This window comes from Tinamus guttatus, unplaced genomic scaffold (assembly GCF_059628265.1).
Source record: "Tinamus guttatus ecotype Peru unplaced genomic scaffold, ASM5962826v1 Tinamus_guttatus_pri_ptg001602l, whole genome shotgun sequence".
Classification (NCBI taxonomy): Eukaryota; Metazoa; Chordata; class Aves; order Tinamiformes; family Tinamidae; genus Tinamus; species Tinamus guttatus.
The window spans coordinates 3,888,573-3,908,944 of NW_028290136.1; the positions used below are offsets into that span (position 1 = coordinate 3,888,573).

Here is a 20,372-nt window from a genome sequence, read left to right on the forward strand (position 1 = left end):
TCCACTAGCAGGGACAGATTTTACTACCCTAGTGACTGTGCTCAGACTTAGTAATGCTTTTCTTCCCTGATTGAGGTCAGATGGAGTTTTTGGTAACTTCCAGAAAACACAAAAACAAAAACGAGGTGTATAAGTGCATGATGCATTTCTTTGAAGCAGTTCTCTGCATGGTTTAGCATACCTAGCCTTCGCAGGTGTGCAACCGTAGGACCTGTATGCAACCCTGCTGTGCAGCTACTTTTGATGCACTTCCCTGGGTAACCTACACTGAGCTAGTGATAATCTTCATCCCCACCCAGAGACTAATCCATGGAAAAATCCACTACGGTTCTTCAAGTTAATGGGCCCAATTCCATTCCCACTGGATACTGCTTTTAGGTCGAGCAATAAAGATTCGTCACTGGACACAAGAAACGAGACTCAAAAAATGCATTTGGTTCTTCATCTCTGCTTAAGCTGAAGCAGAGAAAAAAAAAAGGGGGATAAGATCTGCACAGTTAGCTCTGTAAATACAATAATCAATCTCATTCAGCCTTATGTGTACTCCGGGGTTCAATCAAAATCCCCATGATAGGTAATTGCTAATTCCCCAGCACAAGCCAGCAGACCAAAGATGCTGGCTCTGTAGGAGTTCATCAGGAGAGCCACAAATGATCATACCTTCCCTAGGATTCTAACTTGACCCAAGAGCGCCCTTTTCTTTTCCCCTCTCTCCTTTCCCCAATAAAGACAGCAATTGTTCCACATTACTAACATTCATATGCCATTCAAAATCTTGTCCTGCTGTGCTTTCATGATTTCTCCCACGCACACACTTAAAATAGGGTTTATAGTCCTACTCTGCTTGATAGAGTACGCCACACAGTGAACTATCACAAAGTAAAAATGTTTTTCCGTCCACGTTTAGAGACTATAAATAGGAAGCATCCCGTTACTGGCTCATGAGCTGTTAGCACACATCATGATGCACTGTCTTTGCAGAAGTGCAGCCCATCTAAAAAGCTCTGAATGCGTAAAATCTCTTAACTCCCCTTCTTTTTTATTTTGTCCCACACATAATAAACCCTTCCAGAAAGCAATTTGCTAGACAGCGCTTAAAAAAGGTGCAAAGAAGTGTGAGGTTTCTTGTTAGAGATTAGCAGCTGGAAATAATTTGGGTAACAGCTCTTCTTTTTTTTAAGATGGTTAATAGAAAGAAAATTAGTTGGCAATTTAAATACTGCCTCATTTAACACAACAAATTCTAATTATATTATCAGCCCATCTGGCAAGAACTGTTTGCCACCGTCACATGGAAAACACTCTAGCAACTTTATGCTGTGTTTGGCCATAGCTCTTTCATGTTATTATTGGCATAGTTGGTCAGGTTCTTTCAGCAATTTGTTTCTACAAGTTAATAACGTTAAAATATTTAGTGGCTTTTTAAACATAGAGTAATTGTGTACTACTTACAGGATCATCTACGCATAAACTGAAAAAAAAAACCTCCATAAAGACACACACTCACTTACAGCATGAGATGTATTTTGCTAGCCATGGCCAAGAAGGTAAGATTGAACCAAAAAAAGAGGTAACAGTTGGTCAGTCTGTACAAAAGGACAGAACGTTGGGGCCTGTAGGAGGCTCTTGGATTTTTCTCCTCTCTTAGGCAGTTCCCAAACTACAGCTGCTCCATCCTCCCTACTGCAGCCAGCTGGGGAACCCACAGAACAGCAGAGATCTTTGCATGACAGCTCTGTGGCCACTGCTGACAATGGAGAAAGACTTCTCAGAACCAAATGCCTCTCTGCAATTTGAACTACATGATACTTAACCTCCGGGAAGGAGGAAAGGAGGAGCCCTGATGGTTTCATGGAAGTGGGAAGGAGAATTTGCTATGGTCAGTTCATATGAGAAATCTTTGCTACTTCCCCCAAAATACCTCCCACAGTGGTAGGTAAAGTTTAAATATGCAGCTGAGATAAGAGAAGCTGCGTGACAAAAAGACAACAGAGATTAATGATTTCCTAACGCAGTTTATTAAGCAGGTGGTGCCAAACGTTTCATTGCGACGTCATGCTTAGGGCACAGGGGAAGGTGATTTACTGCAGCATGAAAATTTGACCAAACAAGAAAGTCAAGAACATCACAAATGACAACTTCTGCTTTGGCAACAACTGAGGCTTGATAGAGAGAGTGTGGTGTGTTTGTAGATTCTGGGATATGCAGATGAACAAATTGTAAATGGAGACTTTTCAGCACTGAAGCACAACAAGCCCACCAGAATGTGTTTGGCATTTGCTGTCATCTCCCTCATCATATATTCAGTTGGTTTCAAGCCTGAGGACTTGCTCCTGTGTTTGCCTGCCCTTATGTCCACTCCTTCCCCACCCCCAAAACACACATATATCACTGGATATTCTCACACCTGCACTGGGCCTCACAGAGGGCAGTCACTTTTGCCCTCAGTGTCTTTATGAATTGGAGCACTGGAGTGGAAGAACCCCCCTTTTCCTCTGAAAAGCAGCAATCTCTTTCTTTGCCAGCAGGTAAAAGTGCTACCTGGATTAGTCAATCTATATCCACCCAAGAACACGGTGTGCTCCAGTAGCTGAGATTTGCATTAAAAATACAAATGCTAAACATGAGTGATTGCTCTGAAGTATAAACTTGCTAAACTAAATTGTAAGTTGAAATATGAGCATCTAACTCTGGGACTGATGAATGGTCTTTTTGAAAAGAAATATTACAGGAAGTGCTTTATATATATTATCATTTTGACAATAAGGGAAGGCTATTATGGTTTAAAGACAAAAAAGTAGTCAGACAATCAATCCTGGTAACAAAGCAAAATATCTATTCTTCATTTCTGCGCTCTCCTTTCTGCCAATTCCTTCAGTTTCCTAAACATTAACATTCCTTCTGCACATGCTGTCTCATGTGGTATCTTATTTTTCAAGCTGAAATTTATTCGCTGTGTCTAGATTTATCATATAACACATCCATCCTATTCATGGTATATGAACATGCTTTGCTGTTGAACATGAGCTATTACTTGTTTATCTTAGAGCTGTGTGAAACATAGCAATTTTGTCTCATTGCCTTCTCAGAGCAGATTAACTACTTTTTTTTTTTTCCCCCAGACACAAGTCCCTCTCCCTTGCCACAGCCGCACACCCACAGCAGCAGACAGAGAATGTAGATTTGTGAAGTAACAGCCTAGTTCACCTTGAACTGAAGCAGTGCCCTGTTAGAGGCATTGTGTCTTAAGGAAAACTTGGATTAAAGTTCTGCAATAACAATAATCTAGAGGTTTAGGGAAAAAAAAAAGAACTTGTCCATAAATAAGCATCAGAAGGCTGGGCTTAGTTTGAGTAGTCACGAGAAACCAGTGATAATCTTCTAACAGTTGCAGAGACCCTCAAGAGCCACAGTTTTTAGGGAAAAAAAAGGGACCATGTTGTGTGAGCTACCTGCTATCTTTGCTCAGCCTTTCACTTGCCAGGTTAACCTGCAATGCCAGTGTTGATATAGAGAGTCGCTTCTTACTAAGAGCAGCAAGGTGCTGAAGCACTCACAAGAATGGAGTGAGGGAAATCTATGTACTTACTATGTCTATAGTAAATGCCTTCTTGAATTGGTAGGTTACTGCATGCTGGGATAAATGGAAGATTAAAAAAAATACAACAGCTGAAAGTTAAAAATGAACACAGAAGACATCAGACATTTGCACATAAGTATGCACAGGGCAAGTTTCCACCTGTAAAGAGATGTATAGGAATTAAATCCATCCATTTCCCACTAATCACAGGACAGCACTGACGAGATGAGGGAGATCATACCAGGATGTCCTGGGACCAACTCTCATGCTGAACTGCAAGACTCATGAGGCTTCCGCTGCCCACTCAGCCTCTGCATATAGGGACAGCCCACCTCCAAATTCCCTGCCTGAATTAGTGTCTCTCTCTCCTGCCAGCCCAATTCTCAGAGAGATGGTCCCAATTGCCAGTGTGAATTTCACAGTGGAAACTGAACCGAAACCTCTTCCTTGCTTGGAAACCCGCCCGTGCAGCCACCGTGGAGCAGAGCTGCGGCTTGGTGGCTTTCGAGGCCTTGAAAGCAGAGGCAATTCCAACATGGAGCTATGGGCTCTGCACAAGGAGCTGGCGGCAGTGACAGCTTATAGCGCTGCTGGGAGGGGGAAAAGAGAAACACAAGCTGTGGTTCACAGTACAAGGACATGCAAAACATGAGCATGCGATAAACAGGTAGCTGCCCTCAGCGAAGCTCGGTGCACGTGCACCCTTGTGAGTAACCACAGCCCGTCCACCCTCATACCTGAGGTATAAACACTGTCTGGCTGGTTCGTGGTTCGGCTGACGTGAAGCTAAACTTTCTCAGTAAAAAAGACAACAACCATCTGACTGAAAAAAAGGAGAAATCCACTTCAGGTGTTAGGTGAAATGTTTGTTATGTCTGTTCTGTTTTCCAGGATTTCTTCCAAAAACCATAGTTCCATGTCAAACCATTTTAAAGTTTCTTAGGAAAACAGCAGAAAAGGTTGACTGAATACAGCATGCAGGGCTTTGGGGTTTTTGTTATTTTTTTGCTTTGCTTTTTTTTTTTTAAAAAAAGGAAATGAGATCAGTAAGCCTATGTTAATACATTATACCCAGTGAATGAGTACAGTTGGAAGCTGCATACAGTTCAGAATTTCAATTTTCTTAAGCTTTTGCTCTCCAAAATTAGCTTCCAATTTATTTTGTCAGGTCACCCTTTTCTTTAGCTTCACTGTTCATTAAAATGAGAGAAACTGCTATTTGGAAAAAAAAAAAAAGGTGCACCTTGAGTTATTTCCTATTCTTTACCTATCTTCGGGATTCATGCACTGTAAAAAATCATTTTGAAATGAGGAAACAACCCTCCATCTGCAGTAGTGCTAACACGGAAACTGTTTACACATTTCCACAGAGCTACGCTGTAACTAAGCAAAGTCAGGGAGGCTTGAACTGACTAATCTTGAAGCCTTTCTCGAGCTGCTACAGCATAAGTCATTGTCCAGGCTTACCGCGCCATGCAGGAATGGGATTAAGCAAAGGCTGCATGTCAAACTTCAGTACAGCTTCAAAATCCATTCCTAGCACTCCTGAGTGCAGGAGAGGAGGCACCCAGTGTCCATGTCTCATCTTTGTCAATCATCTCCCTTGTGCCAAAGACACTGTAGGAGCCTCAGCTTCTCCGCAGCGGGCAGACCTGGCAGGAGCCTGCCAGAGAAGAAACAGTCTCAGGGGAGAAACACTCCTGTGTTGCATGTCCACTGAAAGGGACTCTCGTGCCAAATGTGAACTTGGATCTCAAATTTAAATTAAGCTCTGTACTTTAAATTGCACTAGGGATGTGCAACTAAGTGTCAAAGCTGCTCCCTCAATATTTGAGAAGTTTTTGAAGGAAACTATTAACTTTGGAAAAGGCTACACTTTGCTGACAGCTTAGGGGAAAAGGAAGTTTGCAGAACAGCAGTGAGAAAAGCCTGTGTTTTGAGGATGCTATGTGCCAGGCCTGACCTCAAAATTCAGACCTTCTTCCCTCTCCTCTCCCCATCAATTCACTCTTGCTGGCAACGTGAGTCTTCTCAAGCTTTTCTCCCCCTCTGTCAGGATGTTAGTTTTGGAGACAGATGTTTGTTAGCAAAGGCTTTTCAGAGCTTGGTGAGCTGTGAGAAGACAAGGTGATGGAAGGGCAACGCTGACACATGAGGTTGAACTGTTCTCTCCTGAACGCACTCATCTCCTCCGAGGTGCTGTAACAACACGATAGGGCTGCTCATTAACATGTGGTTTGAGCCGCACTTACTGACTGGCTTCAGAAAGGTCTTGCTTAATTGTTCGTAGGGCTCTTCTTACCGGTGAACGTTGAGTGCTTATACAGCACTTTCCGTCCATTCTCCTGAAACACCACAGCAAAAACAAAGCAGACCAGCGTTGTCTGATTTGCATTTTCCTCTGTCTACCCACTGGAAAGGTGAAAACAACAACCCTCTCCCAAAAGGGGATACTAATGGAGAAGCTGAAACGAGAATCCCTGCCTCGCCACTGGAGTTCAAGGTTGTACGGACAGGTTCTCCCTCCTGGAGACAAGAAAAAACAAGCTAGAGTCTCATGTTTGCACTCTGAGGTTCCTGGATTAGCCAACACTATTGGGGGTAGAGGCAACTACAGGCAACTACAGCTCTCTTCAGAAAATCAACTATGCAACTCCCCATATTTCAAGTCATGATTTCTCCTATAAAAATGTTAGTTCTTCTGGACTGGACTTGCAGCACTGTTAATATTTTAACGTAAGGTAGCTTTGACAGTATTTTGCCTTGCTAAATGGGGGTGTCTCAACCTCAGGAGCAGAAGAGGCTGGTCCCTGCATTGTTTTCATCTCCCTGGTAATTAATAAAGGGAATACACCAGGCAAAAGGCATTTGATTCTCATTCTACCTGACCTACCTAGGATATTGCCAAAGAGCAAAATTTGATTGTTATCATGAGTATTTCTCAGAAGAATATAGCAGAGTTCAAAGGCATACACAGAAACCAGATTTCCACTCCAAAATACTAGGAAGGGCTATATATGGTCAGGGGACAGGGGAGCTGCTGAGCAATTTCACAATAACATGTCCGATTTATTAGAAATAAGAAAAATCTATTTATTCTACCATTTTTACTTAAAAAAAATGGCAGAGCAATTTAAAAGGCAGATCTAATTTTCAAATGAAATGAGATATGACTTTTTTTTTAAAAAAAGGTGCAGTGTTGGTCCCCTGCTACTGGGCTCATTTATTTCTCTCTCCCCTTTTTAAACATGCACACTTTACTCTCTTTACCCAGGCTAATACTGTAGAGGCAGCAGCTCTGGGAAATGAACCAGCTTTGCCTGTGGCTCATATATCATTACAACTGTTAACTAAGTTCCACTATAAAAATCTTGATTACACAGGAGAGCGCAGAGGCTTGCAAGAACACAGCTCTATTTTCAGATACCGGGCTGAGTTTGTAGGGCAGGAAGTTAAGACTTCTTTATTCTCTCGGGCTGACAAAGTCTGGTGTTTCCTGCTATTCAGACGTACCAGTATTGGTCAACACACAGGATGGACTATGTACTGCAGCCAGGAGTTAACCTCCATCGTGTGCTATTGGCATCACAGCAGTTCCCAACTCCACAGCTTTTCCTTGCAGCTAGTACATGGACAACACTGTCTGTACACTGAAGGTTATGATGCTCACTCTGAATTCTGGAAGTTTTGGCTATCAGCAACAGCAAGTGTTGAAGTGCACACTACATGTGTGAAGAAAGTTTCCAAACCTGAACAAAAAAAATCATAGCTAGCACCACTTGTATTTAGCCACTTGTAAATAAAAGGCCAATTATGAAGAATCAGCTGAGGGCAAATAAACATCAACTTTAGCTAGAACATGTAACTCTGCAGCACTCATGACTGCTGCTGTTGAGAAATTTTCTGATTTTTTCCCTCCACGCATTAGTTATCTCAGCAGTCCAAATGCCAAAATCTAGCACTTTGCATCATGTGAAATGTTTGTGTTATTCCCCAGAGGACTTTGCATCCATGAAGTAATGAGAAGATCCTTCTGCAGCAGATAAACTGAAGCACTGCGACTGCATCAGGTGCTATCGTGCTATACTATTTCTCAAACTTCTAAAAAGTGTGAGCACCTTTGGACACCTCTGTCTTATTTGCAACTCGAGAGTTACTGAGAAGGGGGGAGGGAAAATAAAAGGAGATCTTTTTAGTCATATAAAAATACCAGCAGGACTGATGAATCGTTTTCTGACACACCTAACATTTCCCTTTTATATGTAACAGAAACCTATAGACAGTGAAGTGTAAGAAAATACAGTTCTTTCCGCACCATGCTTGAGCGGTGTGATAATACTGCCCTGAAGACCTTCTAAATTGCTATAGCACGCCATGTCTTGAAAAGATGCTACTATTATTAATTTTTCATGCTGCAAACACTGGCAGTCATGGTTTCTGTATCTACAGGTATCATAATGGAATTTCAGAAGCAATATTTTAATTAGGTAAAAAACTGAAAGAAATAAGAAACTCCCTCAAGATTACTCAGTGAGAGTCTCAATTTAGAAAATGGATCTGAAGTCTGCAATCCAAATAAACATCCTAGTATATTATTTTCTATGCCAAAATCATATTGCCAAAGCAGGCTTTGAAATTAACTTCTGCTGATCTGATCTATTTTGTTTCCTTTTGTAATGCAACATATATTATTGGGGGTTTTGGGAGGGGCAGGGGGTAACCCAACCTTTTTAATGATCTTTTCCGAGGTAAGGCTTTAGTTTTCAGAAAAGCCCCAAACAGCTGATCTTCTCTGATAGGAAGATTCCTATAGTAGCGAAATAAGAAACAGAAATAGCCCTGGTAGGGGTGAAATTCCCACACATGGCCTTAATGTGAGATTGAACACAAGCCTCAGCACTGCGGGAGCCTCTAAGGCGCTGATCTGCAGGCAATTCTCCCAGGCAGATCCGCAAACAAATATCAGAAGGAATTATCCGGGACATATCTGCCAAAATGATCCAATCACTTTTTCCCTGTCAAATGGCAGAAGCTGCCCTTTAATGAGAGAAGGCTTATGCTCAGTCCCTCAAGTTCAAAGGTTACTCTCAGTGTTCAACCTTTTTTCTCAAAAAAAAAAAAAATCTAATGAAAAAAGTAATGCTATCAAACAGTTTCAGGTTCCCAGGAACAGATTTGTTTGTGTTTTTAAGTGGGAGAAGCTTACCAAGTGTTACTGCAGTATTAAGGCCTTTCTTCTTCTAAGATAAAACTGGACTAGCCATGATTTTAATGAGACATTTTGCCTAAACACATGCAGCCTAGCTTAACAGCAGTTTTTCATGGTAAGTAGGCACAAAAATAAACCAATTGTAAAGCAATATAAAAACCAGCTCACTTTACTACTCACAAGCTGAGCAAGGAGGAAGGCAAATAAAAAACAAAGATGACAAATTTTACAAATAATTTTCTTCCTAGTATAAGGTTATTATTAAGTACGGGAAAAGGGAAAAAAAAAAGGATTGCAGAGTGCAATTATTGTCTTGACAGATTCTCCTCAAAGAGCCTTTTAATTATGGCATATTAATCTTATTTGATGAATTTTAATTTTTGCATAGCTATTATACAATGGCATTTAATATATATAAGAATATATTTTTTTCCATCTAGCTTATTTTTGTCAAGTTCCCTCTCCAACACATGGTACAGGTTTTATCTATCTGAAGATGACTGTTGCAAAACTGACACCACAAGGTAGAACATCTGCCTCCCCTACCCTCTCCCCAAATACACTTAAAAAGGCAATTAAGAACAGAAGGAGAAGGCAAAGGCAAGAAGAATGAGACAACAACTCTGAGGGAGGAAAAGAAAAAAAAAATATATAGTAATGTTTTAATTTTATCAGCCTTTGACAAAAGAGGGAGTTAACTTAAGACTCTGGCCTAAGCTCTTCCAAAGGCTCTAAGAGACATGATGCTAAAACGGCGTAGCAGAGGGAGCCCCTTCAAAGGGCCCAGCAGTGTGAGTGGTAGTATATTCAGCTGGCCAAATTTCCTTTCCACAGGGCAGGTGTTCAGCAGCTCCTCAGAGAGTTTCTCAGGAGGTTCTGGGCTGCAGTTTTCGCTAGGTGCTGCACAGGGCGCCCATCCATGGCCACAGCAAACCCAAAATCATAGAATCACAGAATGCGTAAGGTTGGAAGGGACCTCGAGAGGTCATCTAGTCCAATCCCAATGCCCTTAATCATCTTTATCGCTCTATGCTGGACCTTCTGCATAACACAGACCTGCTGAAGCTACCTTGGGTGCTGCAAGCAAAACCGGGCACCACGGCAGAGTTCGTTGCATGTGGCAAAGCTATTCTGGAAAGTGCAGTAGGTTTCCTGGGAGACATTCCCTATTGCCACTCTAACCCGCACCCAAGGTAGCTGGCTTAGACTTTCTCAGCTAGTTAATGCTGGAACCCAGTCACGGGAGTGACTTTAATGTAAACACATCCAGAGAGGAGGAGAGAGATATGTAGCTAACTTGTTATTTTAAAACTGAGGGAGTTTATGTGTAAAAGAATTGCAAATAAAATCTATTCTAGTCCTGAGTTATTTCAAGTGCTTTGAAGGACACTGAAACTTTGCATCTTAACAGCATTCTGTGGAACATGCATGCCATTTGCTTCACAAACTCACATTTACACAGCAAAATTAGGCTGGAAAACAGCAATAATTATGACAGTCCTATCAACTGTCTGGAAAAAAAGTCCTTCTTCAGGTGTATGAGCTACTTTCAGATTTATAGAACAAGATAGCTACATGTTACCTCCTTTACTTTGAATACCTGCTAGAGACTATCCCTAGAGCTCACTGCCCTCTGTTCCAACTTAAAAAGTAGAGATTGCTTAATAATGCCAACATACTAGAATGCAATCTTGGCTTTCTTATGTTCTCTTCCCCAGAAATCTCCCACGGCCCACCTGGAACTGAATGCAAGATTGCAGAGATCAGGTAATAAAGTTTTCAGCATTTCCCTCGAGGAGAGCAAGAGCCTTTAAAGGCCTTGCTCCTCAGAGAAGAAAACATGGCTCTGATCCAACCTATTTGGGCTGAGAGAGGGGCATATCCGAGGAACTGACCACAGGGAGCCTCTCCCATTCAGCGCCTCTCCGCACGCAGACATAGCAGGTTATTAAGCCCACTTATAAATACACTGAGGCAAAGCCTTGCTACAAAACGTGAACTGTGCCCCAGTCTAATCAGGGCAACTGTGTTGTAATTAATGCTTGTAGCTTGGTTATTTTTATAGTCCAGGCCCCACCACCTCCATGCAGCCTGCTTTTGTGAGGGCTGCTTTTGTAAGGAAGGAGGTGCCAGGGTGCTAATGCATAGATGCAGGTACACTTCTGTGAACCAAAACTTCGGATATTTGTTTGTTTTGTCTTTGGGCAAAAATAGATTACACCAGACCATTACATCATAAAATTAGCTGTCTAACTTGCAGGTCCTTCTCCCTCTGCCCCTCAGGACCTAACAACGACAAAACATCTACCAAACCCATCATTTAGCAGCAGCAATATTTTACATTTTAACTGTTGTTTCATGAGAGGCATCTGGGCGGTACATACCTGCCACCACAAAGTAGTCTAAGATATTTTGAGTTAGGCCACAAGGCTTGTGTTTGCTCCTCAAGCCTTCTCACTTTCATTAAAAAAAGCTCAAAAAGCAAGCAAAGACCCATATAAATGTTTAAAAAATGATCACCTGAGGAGGAGCTTGCCTTCTGGCATTTAAACCTGGAGGGTCATATTTCCAAAACTTCTCCTTGTATCTAGAAAGACGGTAAACTCCCTTTCAACAGATTGAGGAAACTGAAGTTTAGCTTTTCAGGAGTAACAGAACTCCAGAAATCAGGCCCTTATCACCTAATACAGTAAGACTCACAAAATGAAGTTTCAAGAGTAGTTGAATCTTTCCTCAAAATCTTTATTTCTTACAAATCTCACGAGAGAGAACTAGTGATAATGAGTCAAAAAGAGTGAGGCCTCATGTTCAAAAATTGCTAATACATGTGTTTGTCACCTTCAAATTGCCAAGTTGTAACTTAGAGGAGTCTGAGGCGCACTTGAGTTTAACAGGTTTTTTTTTTTTTTTTTTTTGGCAATGGCTGGAGGGATATCAAGGAATGCTAACCCTCCCACTAATCACATGGAAATTACATGTTTTGCAATGAACGTCATTAAACACAACACTTATTTTAACCTTAAAACTTCCCTGTGACTTTGCAGGTCTGCTTTCTCGTTCACCTTCTGTGCAAAACAAACTGTCGTTAGAAAAAAAAAAAACAATAAACTCCTTTGTGCACAAAATGAAAAATTGAAACTGAAACTTTAAAAAGACTTGTGGTCTTCAGAGCCTAAGTCAGATCCTATTATGGTTTCAGTAACCACTAATCAAACCATTGCTATACCATTTGGGGGTTCTCGGGAGGTACATGCTCAGCCTACTTTGCAACAAAGCTGCAAGAATAAGATTTACTTGGTCTCAATAAAAGCACAATTGGAAATGCAGTGGGACTGGCAGGACTTCCCTTACCTCACACAACACAGATGAGCAGAACAGGTGAGATGAAACAATAGCACTTTCTTTGCACCCATTTAGTGAAGTGCAGAGAAGCTCAAAGCTTCCCAGCTTTCAGAAAGCTGGGGAGAACATGGGAGGCTTTAGGGGTTTGACTGTTCTGCTGGTCAGACGTTTGTAAGAGGAAAAGTTGTAAACAAGAATGTCCTGAAAGCTGTGTCCTCCTCTCCTCACCTCTGCAAATGATCTTTCACTCAGTTCATCATAGTGCTTATAACCTCAATCTCAAGGCAGGTAAAATAATAAAAGATAGAGCAAAGGAATTTCATCAGATTATTTCAAGAAATAAGAAGTAAGAACAGTGCACACAATTCATATTGGGCTCTTCACACCCCATATTTAAATCTCGGAATTGGAAAAAGTTCTCCCATATAGACAGGTGTAAAACCACATAATCCATCAGAAGTAGGGCACATCATGCAGCCATGAAATAAGAGACACATATACCCCATCCTCCAACATCACAGGGCTTTCTTCTTTTACACCTTTCACACAATTCTTAAGCAGAGGTGCAGGTCTACTCTGCACATTAATGGGGGCATGGACAGTTGGCACTGGTCTAGTGGCTAATCTGGAAACCTAGCGGGATTAATACGGTATTATAAAACTGGAAATGCTCAGAAATATTTTGGTAGAGCTATGTTGCAAAACTGGTCTGAGTACATTGAAGCTTCATTTCTTGGAAAGAAAACCCTGACTTCGCAGAACTGTTCTAGTTTTATATTGTCAGAACAAGTATTTCAGAACTGACATTGTAAAAAACATTTCTGTACTGTCTTCATCTGCTATGTGACAAATCAGAATGCAAATGGAAGCCAAATTATATTAAAACCAAGCAAAAAAAAATTTTAAAGGACTTGAAAAGCCAAATTCTTCTGTAGTAGTTTCCTCCCAAGAATAGAAATTAAAAAAGAAAAAAAGAAAAATTTCTAAAAATGCAGCTAAGCACTGACACAAGTTCAATAGTATTCTGTGAAACAAAACCTTCATTCCCAACACTAGCAAAAACTCAGTGGCTGCTTGAGTGTCTGGGCTCTAGAGTGACACTGGCTCAGCGAGCCTGAAGACCCAAATTAAAGAAAAAAAAGGAAAAACAGCAGATGTTGGGGTACAGATCATTGCTGGGCTAGATTACATTTCTTTCACTGTATTCCCTCATGGCCACAATGTCAACAACAAATCCTACACCAGTAACTTCAAGCTGTACTCGAAGCCACAAGCCACTATCTTGACTAGTGGTCAATAGGCAACACACGATGGCAGGCGCACAACACTAAACACATCCACTTCCAAACTTATAAGGCACCAACATTATATAACGGTGACTCTAATTTTGTGCCTCTTCCGATAAGCAGCTACATGGTCTCTGCCCCTCGCTGTCTTGTTTCCACTTTCACCCCCTGCTTCCCCAAGATGTTGTATCCAGCAACAGCGCTGCCCGCCTCCTGCTCCAACAGCGCAGAAAGGAAACACTCTTTTCTCACTGGCAGTATTATTCTTCCTCCCTAGCAAAATGTCTGTGCAGACTTGTAGGGTCGGCAGTGCCGGGAGAGGCCGGAGTGAGGAAGAGGTAGGCTAGGGGAGTCCCAGAGCACAGATATGCAGGAGGAAAGAAGCACGTCTGGGCATCCCATTACATTGCACCTTCTAACATGGGGCCAAGTCGGGGGGAGCGAATTAAGGAGAGACATCTTTTCTACCCAAACACAACCTACTCCTGTGGCTACTTCCCAAAGAGTTTGGGCAATATCAAGATACCTGCTCTAAGTATCCGTAGGACTCGAGCAGAATCAGCCAGCAGTGGCCCAGCAACTTTATACTGCTTACTGTGAAGCAGAGAAACAACAAGTATGTTGGTGATACTTAAGTCTTCTAGGTTCAGGCAGGGAGGAAGATACAAACTCCTCTATCAAAAGCAGAAACCAAATTTTAACTGTACTGAGTCACTTCACACTGAGATTTTAATTCAGAAGCACAAACACATTTATGACTTCACTTACAATCTTGCGGGGCTGCTCATGTGAACAGAGCTTTGCATGTGCTAAACACCAGTAGTCGTCTTTTAAATAATTAACTCTGAAAAATACTCAGAACTAGTTCAAAATGATGCAAATTTTGCAACCAGATTCAGAGTTTTGCTTTTTTTTTCAGATGGAGAAAAAACATTAAATCAAATTCATTTGAAACTCTACATCACTTGTAGTACAAGAAATACTGTTAAGTGTAAGTGACGTCTCAAAGTGCACTGAGAGCAGCACATTTCTCCTGTAAGATCTCCAATTACATTTTTTAAAGCCTGTCCCAATTTTCCTTTTCTTCCATTTCTCTCCATTTCTTTCTATTTGAGAATTCCCCAAGACACATAAGGAGATGAAAAGTTTTCTATTTACTTTTTCTAATTATTTTTTAATTTAAGACATACTGAATTGGATTATTAGCCCAACCAAATCTGTTATCTTGATTCTAGCTGGAGCTAATATTGAACGTTCCCTGCTGTAATGAAGAACACATGCTGCCACCCTAATGGCACTAGGCAAATATGTAGTGAATGGCACAAAGGAAAAACTGTTTCACTCTGTTTCACTCTGTGGCTGCAGGGCAACACCTTGATATATCAGACCTGGTTAGCTACATTTATCGATCATAAAACAATGCAACCTTTTAAAAATACACATATTGATCCTACTGTCATACACTTCAATTAGAGTGACAATATGACCAATCCTCCTCTTGTGTATAGGTGGGGGAAAAAAAAAAAAGAGAAAAAAAAACACAGAAGTCCAACCATTTAACAGCTGAACAGTCCCTGCTGGCAAGGCATTTGAGGATTCATTAGCTTTTTATTACAGAAAGGAGCTAAAGAAGAAGGATTTCTGCATGCACCGAGAACACCACGAGGACCAGCACTCCAGGAATCCATGAGAAGCTCAGAGGCAGAGCCCCAAGGGCTCTCAGGAAACTAATCCCTGCTCAGCTGACTAGTCATCCCCACAGCAGCGCTTCCCGTGGCATCCCATGACACTCACGAAAGAGCAACTACAGTACAAAACTTTGCAAGTGTTGCTGAAGGCAAAACGCGAGCTCGCAAGCGACACCCAGGACGCATAAAAGCTCCGCGTCGTTAGCGGGGGTCCTCTCCGAAGAGGAAACTGCCTTTGCCGAGCAATCGCTTAGCTGAACAGGAGTATTCTGAGCGATTTTTTACGGGGCCACTGGGAGTAACTACCGAACCACCCAGTCGCAACACAAAGCATCCTAAAAACAAAACCAAACAAACAGAAAAGCCAAAGAAACCCCCTACGACCCTCGGGGTGTGCGCGCGGGGTCAAGTTGCCCCCTGCCCGGAACTAACAGCTCTCCCGGGGCGCGCAGCTGCCCTCGGGGGGCTCAGGAGGGGCTGGGGCACCCCGACCCTCCCCCGCTGACGGTCCCCGCGCCCCGGCGGCCCCGGCGCTCGTACCGCCTGCGGCGGGGTGCCGATGAGCATCTCCAGGTAGTAGCCGCGCCCGGCGTCGCCCTGCAGGTTCTCCACCATGGCGAGAAAGTTGAGGGCGCCCGCGGGCTCCGAGGCCAAGGCCAAGCCGTCCGTCTCAGCGCGGGGCTCCTGCCGGCCGCTGCTCGCCGGCCTCAGCAGCACCGGCGCGGGCGGCGAGGCGCCGGGGGCGGCCGGCGGGGACACGCGGAGGGGCAGCGAGAAGAGCGCCCGGCAGAGCCCCGCGGCGCCGGCCAGCAGCAGCAGCAGCCGCAGGAGGCCGGCGGCAGCCCGCGACGTGCCCATGCCGGCGGCAGCGAGGCGCTCCCCAACTCCCGCGGCTCAGGCGGGAGGCAGCGGCCGCCGGGCTGCGGGACTGGAGCAGCCGGCGAGGAGGAGGAGGAGGAGGAAGGAGGCGGGAGCGGCGTCCCCACGCCCCGGCTCCATCTCCCCCCACCTCCAAGGCGAGCTCCTCCTCGCGCCGTTCTCTGCCGGGGGCCGAGCGGCAAAGTTGCTCCTTCCAGCGCGGCCGCCTCCCCTTTCCCTTCCCCTTCCCCGCCTCTCGCTGGGAAAGTCGCCCGGCGCGGCGCACAACTCCAGCCACGGCGGATGTGACGGGCCGCGGCCGGAAAGTTTCCCGAAGCCGTAAAGGGGCGCAGGCAGCCGGGAGGCAGCGGCAGCTCCCGGGCCCGGCCGTCCCCCGCCGCCCCAGGCCAGGCTCGACCCCTCGGGGTAACCCGCCACCCCCGTGAAGCTGCCGCGGGACCCCCCATGGCCCGGACCGGCCCCAGCGGCCGCGCCTGAGGGCAGCGAGGCGGAGGACGGAGCCGCGGCCGTGTCACTAGTGCGGAGAGGAGGAGGAGGGCGCGGGTGCCGCGGCCCCGCTCCCGGACGGGCTGTTTCACGCGTGTCCGTAGGACCGCGTGGCCCCGTGGGAGTCTCGGCGGCGGCGTTTGCGGCGGGGAGGGAGCGCGTTTTGCCGTGTGAGCGGCGAGGCACCAAAGGCACGCGAGCGTTGGGAAGGCTTGGGACGCCTCCATCGCGCGCGGAATGAGCGGCAATAATCCCGGGAGGCTTTTAACGATGGGAGCGCCTAGGGCGGAATTGGTGCGTGCACTTCCGTACTAATGGCAATGCTGGAGGGATAGTCCCAACCCCCTGGGAGATAATACTGGACAAGTGCAAGCAGAGTCGTTTGGGGGTCGTTTGTGCCTTTCTCCCTTGTGTCCCCCACCGCCATCCCCTATATTACGTAAAGTGAAAAATATCTGGCCCTAAATCACGCGTGCTCTGAGGATCCCCTGGCCAATTTGTTGTCCTAGGCAACCACCTGTTCTGCTTTCATGTGTAAAACTGCTCCAAGTTGTGCAGGCTGGGAAGGAGAGCTCTCCCCTGCCATAGAAAACAGCAGGGCTTCCCTCTTCTCCTCAAGTACACTTCCTAAAACATTCCTGAGTGTTTTGCGTGCATTTAAATGAGGAATCCCTGGGAGGTGAGCAGCAAACTATTTGCTGGAAAAGTGCTTGGGTGAGGCTACCTTCCAATATAGAGAAATTGGAGCTTCCCTGCCCCTGCTGAAAGAAAAAAAAAGTAGTTTTCACTTTTTTTTTTTTTTTTTTTCCCCAGTCACCTCTGCGTTGTGACTGAGATTCTGGAGGCCTTTCCCTCTCTTTGTAACTTCCCCTTTAGATCGCTTCAGTGCCTCTGCTGTGGTTCAGTGCTTTCCTGTGCATCCACAACACAAAGTGGATGTGGTCCCTGCCATTTCCCCCTGCTGCCTGCAGAGCTCTTCAGAGGGAGAAACAGACTGGAGGGCTCTTAACCATACTCCGCTGTGGGTGGCAAAAGAATTGTCTTGACCGAGGACTTGAGGGAGCGCAGATGATGTCTGGACTGAAAATAGTATTTCCTACATGAGAAACTACTACCTTTCCCTGGCCGCAGGAAGCTTTTTACTTGTCTGGCAAGTAGGAAAGTGAAATGTCTCAGTCCTGGTCTGCTTAGTCTCAGCTGCTCTAGAGCTTGGCTCTGGATACCCTGCTGTCGAATGACTGCAGCTGAGCACTTTTGGAGCAGACTTATCTCTGGGGTGCTGCAGTAATGGTTTGCTGTAATATAAGAGGGAGGGTTGCAGATTGTGCTGTAAGGCTTGTCCAGTCATAGGTGAATCTGACAGGGAACGAGAAACATTAGGTTTCTCCATGGGTGAGCTAAAAACTGGAGACATGCCCCAGCCCCCTTGACAAAGGACATGTGAAAAGTAATCAGGAGTATAATTGAACACCCCCTCAGAGCGGTAGGGATGTATTTATAACAGTGAGCAGCTATATGCATTTTGTTTTAATTCTTCTACAGTACAGTAAGTCTTCCCCCTTGCTGCTGTTGCTAAGATACATTGCCGTACTTCTGAATAAAGCAATCCCAGCCAGGGGAAGTGTGGAGTTCTCAAAGTATAGCGTACTTTGAAAGATTCAGCATAGCCTTTACGTGTTCGGGTGAAAACTTGTCTTTTTGTCGTATTTAACTGTGTGTTAAAAGCTCTCGTCCCATTGTGTAGAGGCCGAGGTAAGTCTGGTAGTACATGTGTCTCAGACAGCCACGGTGTACGGAGCGGTGTGTGCATAACCTTCATGTGCTCCCTTTGCATTATCACAGCAGGACTCATGCTCCTACAATAGTGTGTTGTGTGGCTTCTGTCTTGACTCATCTCCCTTTTATTTACCAGGGACTGATAAGGCTGAGACTGTACCACATGACTGTACAGGTGAGTAGTCCTGATGAATTCAGGCACCGTGGCAGGAACGAGGCTTACCGAGCAATGTAAACAACTGTTCTTGAAAGAAGACATTATAGAGTTCCTCCCAGAGAGACTAACACAGCTATAGCCCATTCGCAAGGCAGGAAATTGTATGCAGTGCAATTGCATTCAACATGTACACTTTTTTGTTTGTGTATGACATGCACCAAAAAAATGAGGTGCTGGAAATAGACACAATTTTAAGCATCTGGTCTCCTTGTTTTCTAGACTATTTGGAGAATCTTCATTTGTATTTTTTATTATTCTAAGTATGTATTCTTTGAATAAATTTCTTTAAATTTCAGCCTATGCAAATTGATATCCTTTTTTAAAGCCATTCGGTCACATGTAAGCTTGAGGGCGTATCTTGTCTCTGATCCAACTCTGCATTAACTTATTCTGATGGAATTGCCATGCCTTAAAGCCACTCCACAGTGCATTAACCGTGTTGTATCTGTGTCTATAACATAACCTTCCATCCATATCTACAGAACAGAACATACTGCAGACATGGAACTGCTCTGTCTTATGGATAAGGCATATTGACAAGTCATAGGGACAGTCACTATGCAGCAATATTATATCAGGGCTCTTGGGAAAACAAACAGGAATAGAGAAGAAGGCTGAAGGCAGAGGAAGTCCTGGAGGAAAGACACTCTGGATGACTAAAAAGAGATTCATTCTTTCTAAAAGAGAAAGCTATTAGCTGTTCAGATCTAGGCAGTCCTCTGCAGTGCATCTGAAGAAGTCAGGCTGACCTGTGCTATCATTAGACAATAATAAGGGAAGACAGACAGAAAATACAGACTTCTCTTCTAAGCACCTTTCCCTACTTTCTGTGTCCCTACTGCTAAAGTTAGTCAATACCACAGTTATGAGAACACTGATTGCTTTAATGGCACACTGGCACAGAAAAAGACCAACTGATTTGAGGTGTATGACTGGTTAACCTGCAAAGTGCGATAATCTTAAGAGGGGGCAGATTTTGTTCTTCTTGGACCTAACTGAGAAGTGGTCTTCTCTGTGGTTCTCTTCTTTCAGTCAGCTTTTTGCATGTTTAGGCCTGATCCAGTGAAATGTTGCTGGTAGATGACAGAGCAGCAACGAAGCCAGCAGCAACAGAGTCCACAGTCTGTCTGTGCTGTGTGTCTGCCAAGGCAGAACGTCTTTGAAAACAAAGCACAAACCAGCTGCCCTGTGGGAGGAGCAGTGTGCTATTCAGGAGAGCAAATCCAATGATACTGCTGTGGCTATAGGGGTATCTGTTGTGCCAAAGGGATGTGGTGGACAAGCTGGAGTCTTGTTTAAGGACTAAGCATATGCAGGCCATAAATCTCTTCAAAATGCCTCATGTGGCTGAAGAATATGTGGATATAGGTGTAAATGCTTAATGTCCATCATCAGTTTATCATGTGTAGAAGAATCTTTGTAAGGGTATCTGTTGATCTTCTGCATTCTGAAAAAATGCTATATCTGTTTGGCTAAAGTTGAGCATGCGGCATGTTGCAGATCCAGCTGTCTTCTACCAAAGTTCCATTAAAAAATAAGCGATGCATTTTCCCTCATTGTTGCTAAAGACATGTAGTCACTGTGGGAGCCTGGTTGATCTGAGAACCTGTCGCAGCGGACTTCGCTTTGTGCAGAGGCTGTCACCCAGTTGGGTGCTGGGGTCTCTCTGCAACTTCTTCCCCAGAACAAGGTCTTCCATGCCAGCAAGCTCCACCCAGGAATGAAGCTCCTCTCCCTCTGGGGTATGGCTCCCCCTCCTGCAGAATAGTAGGTGCCCTAGGATGTCTCCTCTCTCTCCCAGGCACCCAAAACGTCACACACGGTACCCTCTAGTCTGTTCCACATCGTCCCTTTGGAAAAGAGTGATGTGTCCCCAACCAGAGGAAGGCAATGTGGCAAGCTTGTTTTC

At 44.4% G+C, this 20,372-nt stretch overlaps 1 protein-coding gene across 1 annotated transcript in view; it reads right to left on the reverse strand.

The window, feature by feature from the left end:
• The window catches only part of BACE2 (beta-secretase 2), a 44,056-nt gene extending 28,093 nt beyond the window's left edge, over positions 1-15,963 (reverse strand). The window contains exon 1 of the mRNA XM_088539359.1: positions 15,646-15,963. Within this exon, the coding sequence (XP_088395485.1) occupies positions 15,646-15,963 (318 nt within the window). The remainder of the gene's footprint in view (positions 1-15,645) is intronic.
• Positions 15,964-20,372: the final 4,409 nt, after the last annotated feature.